Source organism: Stegostoma tigrinum, chromosome 12, assembly GCF_030684315.1.
Source record: "Stegostoma tigrinum isolate sSteTig4 chromosome 12, sSteTig4.hap1, whole genome shotgun sequence".
Lineage (NCBI taxonomy): Eukaryota > Metazoa > Chordata > Chondrichthyes > Orectolobiformes > Stegostomatidae > Stegostoma > Stegostoma tigrinum.
In genome coordinates, this window is record NC_081365.1 from 33,140,517 (window position 1) to 33,156,904 (window position 16,388).

The 16,388-nt window shown below is 41.2% G+C and overlaps 1 protein-coding gene across 1 annotated transcript in view; it reads right to left on the bottom strand.

Moving 5' to 3' along the window:
• The window catches only part of tmprss7 (transmembrane serine protease 7), a 98,807-nt gene that overhangs the window by 71,077 nt on the left and 11,342 nt on the right, over positions 1–16,388 (bottom strand). The window contains exons 4-5 of the mRNA XM_059650272.1: positions 11,816–11,981; positions 2,584–2,800 (exon numbers count right to left, since the gene is read on the bottom strand). Coding sequence (XP_059506255.1) covers positions 2,584–2,800; positions 11,816–11,875 — 277 coding nt within the window. The 5' untranslated portion in view covers positions 11,876–11,981. The remainder of the gene's footprint in view (positions 1–2,583; positions 2,801–11,815; positions 11,982–16,388) is intronic.

Consider the following 16,388-nt stretch of genomic DNA (forward strand, 5'->3'; position numbering starts at 1 on the left):
TCTTTGCCAAAACTTTAAAATGCCAATACTATTTTAACTTTCAACAGTTCAGGATGTGCATCTACTCTTTATCCTCTGGCAGTCTGGACAAAGAGAAGCCCAAAGATGTATATTCATTTATTTTTATGGGAGCAGGAGGAGTAGAGGAGCTCCTCGGGGTTCTAAAAGATATCCTTAGCTTCTGACACAGCGGGATCTCTTTAAGGTCAGGCTCCTTAAGGCATGTGATCATACAAACAGACCATTCAGCCAAACAGGTTGGTCATTCAGCTAGATTACAGCCAATCTAAAACTCAACTTCAGTTCCAGACCACAAACTAACAAAAATGATATATGTCAGTTTTAAACCCTTCAATTCCTCTAAAGTCAACAGTATTTTAAGCAAAATCCTCTCAAATTTCTCCTACTAGTGTACCTTGAATTGCCAGGCTCTAAATTATCTACCATATCTTCTTGTTTTGGTCACCACTACCTGCAGAATTTGTGTTTCACTGTTTACCCTAATGACATATTTGATCACATAAATGCCTCAACTGGATCACTACCTGATATACTCAGGGAATACAAACTTAATCATCCTCTCAATTTAGGCTGGGTATTATTCTTGTGAAACAAGAACTGAATACAATATTCCAGTTTAACTAGAGTTTTATATAATTGCAGCATACTTCAATAGGGTTAGAAATCTGCCAAATTCCCCAATATTACAGGGTCCCAAACCAACTCTATCCTGCTTCCAAGAACTCACTATCCTGTCTGAGACCCATAGGTCCTACACTAAAGTATCTATCCCTCTGGTGCTATTCCAGAATCCTCCAAAATCTTAAACATAGGGACGATTTACTTCATTTCTCATGCAATTGTTGCTAATTCTGCCAGGATCAGGCCAATACACACTTGATTAGTTTGAATGGATGAGAATGCAAATACGTGCAACAGGATTAGATTTCTGAAACAAAAAACACCTTTCCTGCAAAAAAAGTGAAAAATAAATCATCACAGTATGTGCCATTTTAACATTTTTCCACAGAATGCAATTAAGAAAGAATTACATTTAAGTAGAAACAAAAGACAGAAGTTGCTGGAAGAGCTCATCAGGTCTGTCAGCATTTATGAAGAGAAATCAGAGTTAACATTTTAGGTCTGGTGAACCTTCCTCAGGGTCACTGGTCCCAAATCATTAATTCTGATTTCTGACCTCTCCCAGCAACTTCTGTTTTGGTTTCTGATTTACACCATCTGCAGTTCTTTTAGTTTACATTTAAGCAGTTTGTCTTAAAACAAAGTAATTTTACTTTACACATAGGATTGAAGAGAAGAGCTGAAAGCATTTGGGAATTGTGTATTAAAGTTAAAGTCACACTATTTTAATTAATGCCTGGAGTGACATGATGTTGCTCATGGTATCAGAAAGCATAAAGAATCATACCCTAAATCAGAGTCTCTCAACATATACTGGAATCATCGAGGATTACGTTGTTTTAAATATGTGAAGTTTTTTTTAAAGGGAAGGGGGATGCTAAACATTAAATACCAGACTCTGCTTGCATCTAATCTACAGGAGGCAGTGGTTAGAAGTGAAGCCTCAAATTCCTATGAAGACAGGAAATTGAGGAATAAGGATCTATGCATCTTCAATCAAGTTTTAAAAGCGAAATCTGAACATCTTTGCAGAGATGTTAAGAAATATGGAAGACAGTTAAAAGTCGTATTGCAGCACTTGAGATAGGAAATCCACTGTGAGATAACTCTCTTTTTTTAAGTTTTGAATTACGTGAAGCCATGTTATATTGATTGAGCTGACAGCCTTGTTAATTGCTGTTCTGTATCTTTACTATATGGTGGAATAAACAAGCTCAGATCGACATCAGGCTTTTCTTGACCAATATTTTCAGGGCCTGCTTTCAGAAAGAATGGGAGATACATAAGTTACTATGTGAAGGCATCAATTGTCAGTTTGATTCTCAGGAAGGTACCAGAGTTAGACTCCCCACTGAATACTACTGTATAATTAGCAATGAAACAATATGAGTCAATTCTAGTAACAGTGAGACAGAAAAATCACTTATACTGGAGCAACCAATATCATTGAACTTCAAGATAATAAAATGTGAGGCTGGACGAACACAGCAGGCCCAGCAGCATCTCAGGAGCCCAAAAGCTGACGTTTCGGGCCTAGACCCTTCATCAGAGATGCTGCTGAGATGCTGCTGGGCCTGCTGTGTTCATCCAGCCTCACATTTTATTATCTTGGATTCTCCAGCATCTGCAGTTCCCATTATCATTGAACTCCAACATGTGTTTAAGCAAATCCTAAACTTATAACACAAATGTGCAATTATTTGAGACAGTGTCAAGTTTTCAACAGTACTGAAATGTTCCTGAACAATTTTGAGCCTTTCAATTTGATATTATAATCTGGTGCTAATTTGTATTAAACTGTACCAGGGTCAAAATGTTCATCCATGTTTGATAGGATTTTTTAAAATATCAGAACTGGTATTTGAATAGATTGCTTGTCTATCAAAAATTCAAAGAATTCAGTTATTTTGCTCTATGAGAATAGCTAAGGAAAATACTTACGTACAAAGACCCATAGTAAGGTCCATGTTATTAACATAATAACAAAAATCACCAGAGTAAAGAAGATAATTTTTTTGTGGATATAGAAACATTCAGCTGTCTCCTTAAATTGACATTTAAATGGTAACTTGGGTTTTCTCTTTCCTTTTCGTGGATGTTTTCTTTTCACAGGCAAAATTCCATCCAGGTTGCTCATGTCGAGTGAGATTTTGGAAACCTAAATGTTAGAGAAAAGAAAGTCAGCAACAACCTGCATTTTTAACATTTTAACATTGAAAATAGTTTAAAAGCTTCACAGAAAGTTTTTAAACAGGAATGGAAGCCAAGTGAAAGGAGGATTTATTAGGAGGGGTAACCACTGTCTTGGTCTAAATGGTGGGTTTTGAGGATCTATGAGGAACAGAGCCAGACAGTTAAGGAGAGCCATTATGGAAGGGAAACAAATTCATCAGGGATGCGCCTCTATCTAAAAGGCGGGATGCAGGTATAGATCCCGCGATTACCTTTCATCTACTTGCCTTCAAACTGCAATCTGTAACAAAATTAAAGTCATTTTGGAGTTGGGAGTGCTAATCATACATAGCATAAAATGAATTTTGCACATCTGAGTTTGTGTGCAAAATGCATTACAATCTATAAAAGAAAGTAAAATGAATTTAATTATCATATTGACAAGGAATCTTCACACTCCTGCACATTATTAAATTAATAACAACATTTTCTATTTTTGGTAGAAGCATGAGTGGCCTTAGTCAATATGATCATTTAATGTCAGTTGTAAATAGATGGACTTTGGTATTAGCAAATGTAGAATATGTTTAATATGTTCTTGGAATACAATTGCATTTGAAACTTCATAGTAGTTGTTTTAATGTAAATATTTGGAAGTTTAAATCTGACTGTTCAGGCTAAATAGATTCAATATTCCTTTGTCATAATGTTATACATTTTACATTTATACTTCATATTACAATTGGAACAATAACCAACAAAAAGCCTAGGAGAATACAAGCATGAAAAGATCTTATTTTCAAACACTTAGCACCATGGCTTAAATAATAAATAATGGAATTATACAGCATCTAAGATAAACATAGTTACATTACCCAGGTGACTGTATGGTATAGTATGTCCTTCCGTCCAGATGCTATTATTTATGAGGAAATACAACACCACACACCGAGTAATGGACAGTGGAATCAGGATTACAGCTCATCACATCCCTGGAAGCCTCACTGAGCTAAGCAGTAAAGCTGCAATTTCCATTCATCCAAAGTGTGTTTAATGTCATTAACATTGTTTTTAAAAGGTATCAAAGAAAACAGTGTACTAAAATTAATTCATGTTGGTAGGTGTACTTTCGAGGCCACACATCAGTCCCTTCATTAGGCAATTAATGAACATTCATATCAGATTTCCCAAAATTATTATGTTATTTAAATCAACATTTAATCGTCACGGAGGAAAATTTCAGATCATTTGTGAATTTGTTGAGCTTGTTCCAGAAAGTGACTTTATTATACATCTCAAAGCCATGAAAATGTTTCACCCTAAGTGGACATTAAAGGCATAATGGTAACAAAAACAAATTAGAGCTGCTGCCCTGAAAGAAATCTCTGAGGTGAAATGCCTGGACAAATTATGTCCAAATACCTTTCTCAGCACTTTGAGATATTACTGTCAGGATACCAAGTGTGCTGTTTCCCATAAGTGGCTGACACCTGTTTACCTCCACATGCAACTCACACTTTCTATGCATTGAATTCTGGCCTGCTTGGCTCACCAATAATGGCCTAAAGTGAGTCCCAGTGAAGTGGGAAGGATTCTAAGCAGGATTCTAAGATATCAGCATTGGGAAGGAGCGCCCTATTTGTTTAAATGGCTACCTATTGCGAACAAATTATTTCCAACATCAGGTTGACTTCAAACACTTTTTAAGATATCTTTGGTATACCTGTCCCGGAAATTTAAAATTCCCCAAGCCTCTGCTTGGTTTCCCCAGTGTAGAGGAAGTCACACCAGGTACAATGGATACAGTATACCACATTGGCAGATGTGCAGGTGAACCTCTGCTTAATATGGAAAGTCATCTTGGGGCCTGGGATAGGGGTGAGGGAGGAGGTGTGGAGGCAAGTGTAGCATTTCCTGCGGTTGCAGGGAAAGGTGCCGGTGTGGTGGGGTTGGAGGGGAGTGTGGAGCGAACAAAGCAGTCACGGAGAGAGTGGTCTCTCTGGAAAGCAGACAAGGGTGGGGATGGAAAAAGGTCTTGGGTGGTGGGGTCGGATTGTAGATGGCGGAAGTGTCGGAGGAAGATGCGTTGTATCCGGAGGTTGGTGGGGTGGTGTGTGAGAACGAGGGGAATCCTCTTTGGGCGATTGTGGCGGGGGCGGGGTGTGAGGGATGTTTTGCCGGAATTGCGGGAGACGCGGTCAAGGGCGTTCTCGACCACTGTGGAGGCAAAGTTGCAGTCCTTGAAGAACTTGGACATCTGGGATGTGCGGGAGTGGAATGCCTCATCCTAGGAGCAGATGATGCGGAGGCGGAAGAATTGGGAATAGGGGATGGAATTTTTGCAGGAGGGTGGGTGGGAGGAGGTGTATTCTAGGTAGCTGTGGGAGTCAGTGGGCTTGAAATGGACATCAGTTACAAGCTGGTTGCCTGAGATGGAGACTGAGAGGTCCAGGAAGGTGAGGGATGTGCTGGAGATGGCCCAGGCGAACTGAAGGTTGGGGTGGACAATGTTGGTGAAGTGGATGAACTGTTCGAGCTCGTCTGAGGAGCAAGAGGTGGCACCGACACAGTCATCAATGTAACGGAGGAAGAGGTGGGGTTTGGGGCCTGTGTAGGTGCGGAAGAGGGACTGTTCCACGTAACCTACAAAGAGGCAGGCATAGCTGGGGCCCATGCGGGTGCCCATGGCCACCCCTTTTGTCTGTAGGAAATGGGCGGAATCGAAAGAGAAGTTGTTGAGGGTGAGGACGAGTTCGGCTAGGCGGATGAGGGTGTCGGTGGAGGGGGACTGGTCGGGCCTGCGGGACAGGAAGAAGCGGAGGGCCTTGAGGCCATCTGCATGCAGAATACAGGTGTATAGGGACTGGATGTCTATGGTGAAAATGAGGTGTTGGGGGCCAGGGAATTGGAAGTCCTGGAGGAGGTGCAGGGCATGGGTGGTGTCACCGATGTAGGTAGGGAGTTCCTGGACCAAAGGGGAGAAAATGGAGTCCAGATAGGTGGAGATGAGTTCGGTGGGGCAGGAACAGGCTGAGACAATGGGTCGACCAGGGCAGACAGGTTTGTGGACTTTGATAAGGGGATAGAAACAGGCTGTGCGGGGTTGGGGAACAATGAGGTTGGAGGCTGTGGGTGGGAGGTCCCCTGAGGTGATGAGGTCGTGAATGGTGTTATCCTAGTGATTTGATTTGATTTGATTTATTGTTGTCATGTACGAAATATAGTGAAAAATGTTGTTTTGCACAGTCTACTAGGGTAAACTATAGTTTCCACAATATAATTCTGTTACTGTGGCTGTGGCTTTATAGAATTTCAGCTTAAATGTCCATTCTGATTGAAATTCAGATCCGGGGTACAATGTTATCACTCATAATTTTTCTTGGCCTTGGTACTAGTAACACAGAAGTCAAGTTTCTTGAAACCCAGAATTAATTTTATAAATGTCATACTGTGCTCTACTTGCCCCTACTCTAACACATTCCATCCTGTTCAACACATCTTCTGCTCTCTATCTCTTTTGCACTCTGCTCTTCACAGTGTGCTCCCCATTTCCTTTACTACTCCCCTTCACAGTAGTGAGTGTTCTCTTTCCATATTGGAGCAGCAGTGCTTCAGAGACTCAGGCTCTTACGCTAGATTAGTTCAGGCATCTGTAGCCACCCACGGACAAAATCTCCTTCCTGGGGAGCAGCTGCACACACATTTCAGGTGGCTGATGAGGTGCTGTCAAAGGAGGGGCACCTTCTGTGGTCTCCACTTCTCCCTCAGTTTATTTGATCTTCTCACCTGCAGTGAGACTCTATGAGGGAAAGGAGAAAGGTCTGAGTTTCAGAAACGGTTTGTGCGGAGTGAATGGTAGGCCAGCGTTTGTAGTGGGCGACTGTGAAATATCTGGGTGACAGAGATAATAGAAAGGAGATTGACAATGAGTATTGGGTGCTCAGATAGAAATAGAGAAAGGAATAAGTGGAGCTGTAGGGTGAGCTATCCCAGGGGTGCAGTGCAGGTGAATGCAGTGAAAGTCAGAGGCTGGCCTGACACCTAGAAGTGTTAGGCCACTCACCTCTTATGCCCTCCTGGGGTCCTGGATCTTCTTAGCCCATTAGCTCCAAGTTGGAAAGGCCACAGTTCTGCTGAATTCCTCCCACATCCATCAATGCCTGCTCAGTTTGAAATGTTCTTCTGTTCCTCCCATACTTGAGGGAATTTACTTCACTGCAACTAGATAAGATTGAGAGACCCAGGGAGCAACCTTCCCAGATCTCCCCACTATTGCCACACTTTAAGCAGATTCAGATATCTATGTACTGATGAGCCATTGTAATACACATCATAGTCCCTTTCATTAAACATCCTTCATTTCACAGAACGGATGCATCATATTGCCCACTCTACCCAATTGGCTTGAAATCCTGGAGAAAGGAGACTCATGCTGCAGGTCAGTGAAAGAGCCTTAGCAAAATGTGTTTCCTTTCTACTGGGGTTCAGAACCAATAAATGGACCTGCCATTACAGCGGAGACTAAGTCTGAAACCTACATCCATCAAATTATTTATCTTTCCCCAGACACTGCTAATACTTCAAACATTTTCTATTTTTATTTCAAATATCTTCAGCTGTCCCATCAATAACAATATTCAGGAGTTGGGCCAGTAGATGGCAATTAATATTTGTGACATACAAGTCTCAGACAATGACTATCTTTGAGAAGAGAGGATCTAACTGGTTTCCCCCAATATTAAATGACATTTATCACTATACCATTGATATCCTGCGTGTCACAATAGATCAGAAACCAAACTGTCCAACCATATATATACTGTGCCTACAAGAGCAGGCAAGAGATAGGAGTTCTGAAGTAAATAACTCACATCTTGGCTCCACAAAGCATCTGTGAGGCACAAGCCAGGAATGTGATGAAATTCTCTGCAATCCTTAGATGAGTGCAACACCAAAAACACTCAAGGAGCTTGACACCACTCAGAGCAAAACAGCCCATGTGATGGAAACTCATACACTATCTGCAACATTCACTCCCCCTTACCAGCAGTTCACACAGGCAGGATTCACATGATGAACTGTAGCAACTCATCAAAAGTCCTTCAACAGCACCTTCGAAACCCATGACCACTGCCACCAATAGCATAAGGAGCAATGGAAACCTATAATTTCTTCTCCAAATCCAACACATTCTTGATTTCATAATTTATCACCATTCCTTCAATATCATCAAGTCAACATCTGGGAACTCTCTCTGTAACAGCACAATGAGTGCCCCTATATCCCATCAACTACAATGATTTGAAAAGATAGCTCATCGGGCAAATAGGGAGAGGCAATAAACACAGGTTCTACCAGAGTTGTCCATTTTCCTTGAAATCAGAACATCTAAATAAGCAATGAAGGATAAAAATACAGTGAGAAATAGAAGGTTTTAAACAGTCAATATGCACTACAATGGATGTTAGCATATAAGTCAAGCTTAGAAGTCTCGGTAAAGGCTAAGTCCTACTATTCTAAGAATTGGATAAGTCATCACTGATGCCTGCTGGCTTCTCCAAAACTTGGAACTAGGATCAAGCCAGCAATGTTATAGGAATGCACTCTCCTATGTAGCTGTATGCATAGTTTATACAGTTAATAAAAGATTCCTGTTCATGAGTCTGAGAAAAAAAAACAGAAATTTATAGATCAGTTGATTTAACATCGGTAGTGGGAAAAGGATTAGAGGTTACAGTAAAAGCTTTGATAACAGAACACTATGAAGAGTTAACAGGATTGCACAAAGCCAGCATGGGTTTATGAAAGGCAAGTCATGTTTGACAAATCAACTGGAGCTGAAGATATCATTAGTAGATTTGACAAGGGAGAAGCAGTGGATGCAGTGCATTTCAATTTTCAGAAGGTTTTGATAAGGTCTGACATAGGAAACTAGTGGGCAAAATTAACACAAAACACATGAGATGGGGGATAATACATTGGCATGGAATGATGATTGGCTCACAGACAGAAATAGAAAATGGGAATAAATGTGTTTATCTCTGGGTGGCAGACAGTGACTAGTGCGATGATGCAAGGATCACAGCTTGGATATTGATATTCACAATGTAAATATACAATCTGGATTGGAGAACCAAATACAACATTTCCAAGTTTGTTGATGACATAAAACCGGGCAGGATCATGAGCAAACACGTGGCAGATGCAGTACCTGTGGCTGTGGGGTTTTTTTATATGTCATTGGTAAAACAGTTGATACAATTCTTACCTGATTTGGGATAGAGAAAAAAACAGCAAAATATTAAGATTTAATTAAGACATTCAATACCCACTTCATTCTAAGAAGGAACTCTGTTATAATTGCAGTCTGGAACCAGGAGAGAGAATGGATTCTTTCATAAATGACCTTTATTGTTTAGAGGCCTCTTGGCTCCTATGAGATGAGTTACTCATGTTATTATTGTGTCCTGGAAGAGGCTCTATTTGAATTTTTATACTCCAGAGAAAGCCTCACCTTGTCCAAGGCTGTTCAATTACCTTAGCAAAGTGAAATCCTCAAACAGCAAGTCTCTTCTCTGAGGAGACTTGGTCTGCAACAGAAAGTTTTGTTTCAGAACAGCAAGACAATCCCTACAATAGGACAAAATAACAAAAATAAATCACAACAACTTATCTCTGTCCAGGAGATAGATGTTAATGAAAAACAAGATTTTTTTTTAAATTGGTCATCAGAATCATCATTCCACAACAAATCACTTTATTTTCATTCCACTGAATTTGGTATTCCACATTTTCTGAAATATCTGATAGAAGCTTGCATACAAATAACGTCCTATAATTTGTCAGCAACCACATAAAACAGCAAAGGGACAACAAACATAGTTTTAGTCTTTGTGGAGGTTTCATTCTCCAACAACTATCCATCTATACCATTCTACATTGCTTATTGAGGCACATGCCTAAATGTTGACCTATGGATATATGACACCATCCCAGTATAACAACAATGTTGATGCAATTTCTTGGTCTTACTGCTTAGTCATAGAGTCATAGAGGTTTACAGCAGGGAAACAGGCCCTTTGGCCCAATTTGTCCATGCTGCCCAGTTTTCACAATTAATTTAGCCTCATTTGCAGATGTTTGGTCCATATCCTCCCACCCCTGTTCCTTCCACATACTAGACTAAATGTTTCTTAAATGAGAAAATTGTACTCGCCTCCACCACCACATCTGGCAGCCCACTACTGACATTTACCACCATCTGTGTGAAAAAATTGCCTCTCTGCACCCTTTTGTATTTATCCCCTCTCACCTTAAACCTGTGCCTTTGGTTTTAGAATTCCCTACCATGGGGAAAAGCTGCTTCCCATCTACTTAAAATATGGCTCTCATGACTTGATAGGACATTGTAAGGTTACTGCTCAATCTAACACTCGCGCTCCAGGGAAGAAAGTCCCAGCCTATCCAGCCAATCCTTGTATGGGATATGAACAACAATAGGTTATGTTCTTTGAGTATATCACTGAGATGCCCCAGTCCACAGATTATGAATACATAATCTCATATTATTTTCATCCAGCCAACAATTATCATGGACATCCACCAAAACCTCCCCAAGGAACTTGATTGTTGGCAAGGTTTTGCACTTGAAAATTAAAATAACCGTTCATTACATTTCTTTAATCATGCAAGCTCATTTCACCTTAAATCTTGTCTTCTTACATGTTGTAGTTTTTACAAGAACTGTTTTTCAATTTTTCTTCTCCACAGTTCAGTTTTGAAAATTATGAGCACTTAATCTGTGTTGCCGAAGTGATACAATGATTAAAAACTGAAAGAACTGCGGGTGCTGTAAATCAGGAACATAAACAAAGTTGCTGGAAAAGCTCAGCAGGTCTGGCAGCATCTGTGAAGGAAAGAACTGAGTCAATGTTTCGGGTCCAGTAACCCTTCCTCAGAACCCTTCCTTGTATTTGTGCCTGTTTGATGATAAATTGTGGAAACTGGTCATTTAGACATCAAGGTCTTTTGGCTATCTCAGAGTGATTTTGGTCTTCTGCAACAACACCAACATCTTCGTCCCCTAAAGCAGCTATACAAATAGCTGATGCTCTGATATCTATGTTGGACTCAGAATTTGATTTGACTCACTTGTGTGTATTTATACACACTGCATTTTCAGTGACAATGAAACCATTCTAATGATTTTCAAGGACCCATTCTGATATGTGCTTCTCAAGATCATCTCTGCCTGTTTTCGTGGTAGATTGGCTGTGTGCATCTTCTCCACATTGAATTCCTTCTTTTTCCACTCTCAAGCCAGTTTTTTCTAACACTGAATTCCCTCACCAAAGAAGAGTTCTTTGTTTGGTCGGCAAGTTTTATAACTTTTTGTTTGAACCAGCTTCATACTTCATATGTTTTGTTGACAGACTTGTTTTTCTTTCTCATTTGCCACACAGTGTCTGCTCTGTTTGTGTGCTCTGAAACTCCTTCTTCATAACACTATATGTATCATCAGCACAATTCCTTGCACCTGGTTATAAAGCAAGTAAAACATGCATGCGAGGAGCCAAAAATTAGTAGTCAGCCTTAATTTAAGTACATTTTGTGATTGAAAACATTTATGAGATGGGGGAGTCTTCAGTTATGTTTCAGTTATACTGAAAAACATGATTTTTGGGACCAGGAAAATGGGATCATCTTATACATCTGATCAATTTATAGGCTGTAATCTACAGTAATTATATGTCTATTATAATCTTTGTTATGAAACAGCTCATTTAAATAAATATCATGCCTTGTCATAAATATCATGCACCAAATTATATATCAAATAGTAATATCAGTTCTTCAATCCCCACTCTTAAACAGGTAAAATTCTTTCGAACTACTATTAAACACTTATCCAATATATTAGCGTGTCACGGTTGAAAGTAGAAAATAGATTGGGTAATTGTTATATTAAGGTATTTATTTAATAGGAATTTGGTGTACTTACACTTGCATCTAGATCATCCTCTGGTTTGGTAGATTGCTCACAGCTTGTATTTTCTGCCATCACAAGAATTTCAAACTTGTCTTCCTTTCTTGTACAAACAGAGATGTATGACAATGGAGCTACAGCTTTTTCGAGGCACCTGACAGTTCGCTGAGTCTAAGTGATTCTACAACACATAATTAATTTCTGCTCAATCTTTTGTTGAACAGTTTCTGAATGGAGGTCTATGAATAATGCTCGACTCTCTGTTATAAGAGGTATTGTATTTCTGTGTTACTAACCATACAACACATGACAACAGTAGCGTGGAAACCAATGTTAGAGTGACACTGATCATTATCAAATGCACATCAATTTTAGCATTTCTACTTCAGACAAAAAATACAAAAGAGAACCACATTTTTATAAGTGAGAAATAGGTTAGACATTTTGAAATCTCAAATTATGAATGTTTGGCTTTAATTTCCTAATAGATCAAATACTTCTGTTTTATCTATAATTTTATCTTAGTAATGTGATCTTTTTCATTGTTTTATGCCTGTTTTCCTCTGTTAGACAGAGGCTGTTCCAGTGAAAAGATTGAAGTAACTTATTAAACAACAGGATAGAATATGACCAATTGTGGCATCATGCAAGAACCCTCAGCAAAATTGAGATCAATGGAATCAAAACAAAAATCTTCCTGTGATAACAAGATGAAAACGTTTCTGAAGAAGGGTCTAGGCCCAAAACATCAGCTTTCCTGCTCCTCTGACGCTGCTTGGCCTGCTGTGTACGTCCAGCTCTACATCTTGTTATCTCAGGTTCTCCAGGGTCTGCAGTTCCTATCATCTCAAAAAGCTTCCTGCGACTGAAGTTATATCTTATACAAAGCAAAATGGTTCTGGTAGTTAGAAGTCAATAATCAGAGACTCAGGACTTACAGCATCTGTTCTAAATCCAACTTTCTCCAGCTCTTCAATACAGACTTTGTGTAGTGATTGGAACCAGGTGGATCTTGTGGACTATGAGGTTCTCTTTTGGGATCTGTCAACCCAGGCCAATCAGGTAAGTCTTAACTGACAAATATTACCAGGAGATGAGATGCTTCGCAGTTGAGGACTGACTCTGAGCTGGCTGACCACAGCCAGTATACTGTTCCGTGACTTGGTGACTGGATACCAGCCTCTCGCGATGACGAGGGTGGGATGCTCACAAGAAGCTATGTCTGCTGGCCAGGGTAGGATGTTGACATAGCTGCATTGGTGGGACAGTGCCCAGAGTGCCAACAAGAACAAAAATTGCCACTAGTGACATCCTGGTAAACCCTGGTCACAGGATAATAAAATGTGAGGCTGGATGAACACAGCAGGCCAAGCAGCATCTCAGGAGCACAAAAGCTGACGTTTCGGGCCTAGACCCTTCATCAGAGGGTCTGATGAAGGGTCTAGGCCCGAAACATCAGCTTTTGTGCTCCTGAGATGCTGCTTGGCCTGCTGTGTTCATCCAGCCTCACATTTTATTATCTTGGAATCTCCAGCATCTGCAGTTCCCATTATCTCTCAAACCCTGGTCACAGTTGTGTGTCGGCTATGCTGGTCCTTTCATGGGCTCAGTGTTCCTAATCATTGTGGCTGCCCATTCAACGTGGTTAGACATGAATAAAGTTCATTCAACCAACTCAGGGATGACCATTGAGAAGCTGTGAGTATTGTTCATGATACACGGACTCCTGGAAGTATTGTTCACTGACAATGGAATATCATTTACCAGCAGGGAATTTGAATATTTCCTAAAGTCCAATGGCATTCAGCACATAGAACAGTTCCATACCATCCCTCCTCCAATTGTCTAGTGGAAAGAGCAGTCCAAAGGTTGAAGGCAGACTTTAAGAAGCAGCTTACAGTGACAATGGCTACCAAACTGCTCCAATTCCTGTTAGATTATAGGACTATCCTGTGTGCAACGTCAGCGATAACTCTAGCATGGTTGCTGATTGAGTGAAGACTCCATGCCAGGCTAAACCCGATGTTTCCAGACACTGGGGTAGGGTGAAACGGCAGCAGGAATGCCAATGTCAGCCACGTGCCTCCGCTAAGTGAGGGAGTGAGGAAAGCTGACGTTTTGGGCCTAGACCTTTCTTCAGAAAATTTTTCATATTGTTATCACAGGAAGCTTTTTGTTTTGGTTCCACTGATCTCAATTTTGCTGAGGGTTCTTGTTTGATGCCACAATTGGTCATATTCTATCCTGTTGTTTAATTCGGGGGAAGCAGCCCTTTTAAGATACAAGGCGAGATCTATGAGAGGTTAGGTCCCATAACTTACAAAGGCTGGATAGGTGATACAGTACTGAACAAACACGTGGATCACCTGAAAGCTGTAACTTTACAAACAGGGCAAGAGCAGAACATATTTGACCCATCAGAACAGTCAGAAGGCCTCTCCAAAACCACAGGTGCTCCCCCTCCATCTAGTGTCGAGAGAACGTCAAAGTCTAAAATGGATGCACCCCTGATATAGTTAGCACCGGAAGGAGAGGAGGAAATTCTCCTTGAGACGGGCCACGGTGTCATATGTGCCACCCCATGTCTGAGTCTGAGGTCCAGACCTAGGGTGGAAATGTCGCAAGACAAGCTATAAGCGAAAGACAAGGCCTACGTCCCTCGACTTAGGGACCTCGTGGTTCTTGATTGGAGCTGTTAATCTGAGCCAATTGGGAAAGCCTTAGCCAACTAATATAACCAGGAGATTGGAATATCCTCAATTCAGGACTGCCTCCGATCTGGCTGGCCACAGCCAGTGTACTGTGCTCTAGTAAGTAAAGGGTGACTTGGTGATGGGAACCAGCCTCACAGAACATAGAACAAGTACAGCGCAGTAGAGGCCACAATGTTGTGCCGAACTTTTACCCTAATCCTAAAGTCTATCTAACCTCCACCCCTATCTTATACAATCATTCATATGCCTATCGAATAGCCGCTTAAATGTCCCTAATGAGGGCGACTCCACTACCCTCTCCAGCAATGCATTCCATGCCCCGACCACTGTCTGCGTAAAGAGCCTACCTCTGACGTCTCCCCATATCTACCTCCACTCACTTTAAATCTATTCCCCTGCGCAATAGCTACCTCCACCCTAAGAAAAAGTCTCTGGCTGTCGACTTTACCTATACCTCTGATCATTTTGTACCACTCTATCAAGCCACCTTCATCTTTCTAAAGAGAAAAGCCCAGCTCACTCAACCTTTCCTCATAAGACCTTCCCTCCATCCCAGGCAACATCCTGGCAAATCTCCTCTGCACCTTTTCCAACACTTCCACATCTTTCCTGTAATGAGGTGACCAGAACTGGTCGCAATATTCCAGATGTGGCTGAACCAGGCTTTTGTATAGCTGGAGCATAACTTCATGGCTCTTGAGCTCAATCCCTCTATTAATGAAAGCTAACACACCATAGGCCTGCTTAACAACTCTGTCCACCTGGGTGGCTACTTTCAGAGAACTGTGAACATGAACCCCAAGATCCCACTGCTCCTCCACAATGCCAAGAATCTTTCTGTTAACCCTGTATTCTGCTTTCAAGTTTGTCCTTCCAAAATGAATCACCTCACACTTTTCAGGGTTAAACTCCATCTGCCACTTCTCAGCCCAGCTCTGCATCCTATCGATGTCCTTTTGTAACCTAGAACAGCCCTCCGCACTGCCCACAATGTGACCCACCTTTGTATTGTCCGCAAGCTTGCTAATCCACCTTCCACTCCTTCATCCAAATCATAAATAAAAGATTGAAGGGTCACACCACTGATAAGGGTATACTAAACTTAAATCTTTAATCAACTAGAAAGTTTTAATTGAAAAGTTAAATTGTTGGGTGCAGTTATATCACTCTAGTTCCATTAATAAGTCAAAATCCTGGAATTCCTTCCCGAATGGTATTTTGGGTCTGCCTACAGCACATGGGCTATAGTGGTCCAAGAAGGCAGCTCACCACCACCTTCTCAAGGGCATTAAATGCTGACCCAACAAAGAGCATAGAGAACATAGAACAGTGCAGCACAGTACAGGCCCTTCATCCCATGATGTTGTGCTGAACTGTTATCCTAATCCTAAGGTCTATCTAACCTCCACCCCTACATATACTATCATCCATATGCCTACCCAATAGCTGCTTAAATGCCCCTAGTGAAACCAACTCCACCATCCTCTCCGGCAATACGTTCCACTCCCCGACCACTCTCTGTGTAAAGAAGCTACCTCTGACGTCTCCCCTAAATCTACCTCCACTCACTTTAAAACTGTGCCCCCTTGTAATAGCTACCTCCACCCTAAGAAAAAGTTTTTGGCTGTCGACTCTACCCATACCTCTGATCATTTTGTACACCTCTATCAAGCCACCTTTATCTTTCTAAAGAGAAAAGCCCAGCTCACTCAACCTTTCCTCGTAAGGCCTTCCCTCCATTCCAGGCAACATCCTGGTAAATCTCCTCTGCACCTTTTCCAATGCTTCCACACTTTTCCTGTAATGAGGTGACCAGAACTGGACACAATACTCCAGATGTGGCCGGACCAGGGCCTGTACTGTGCTGTGCTGTG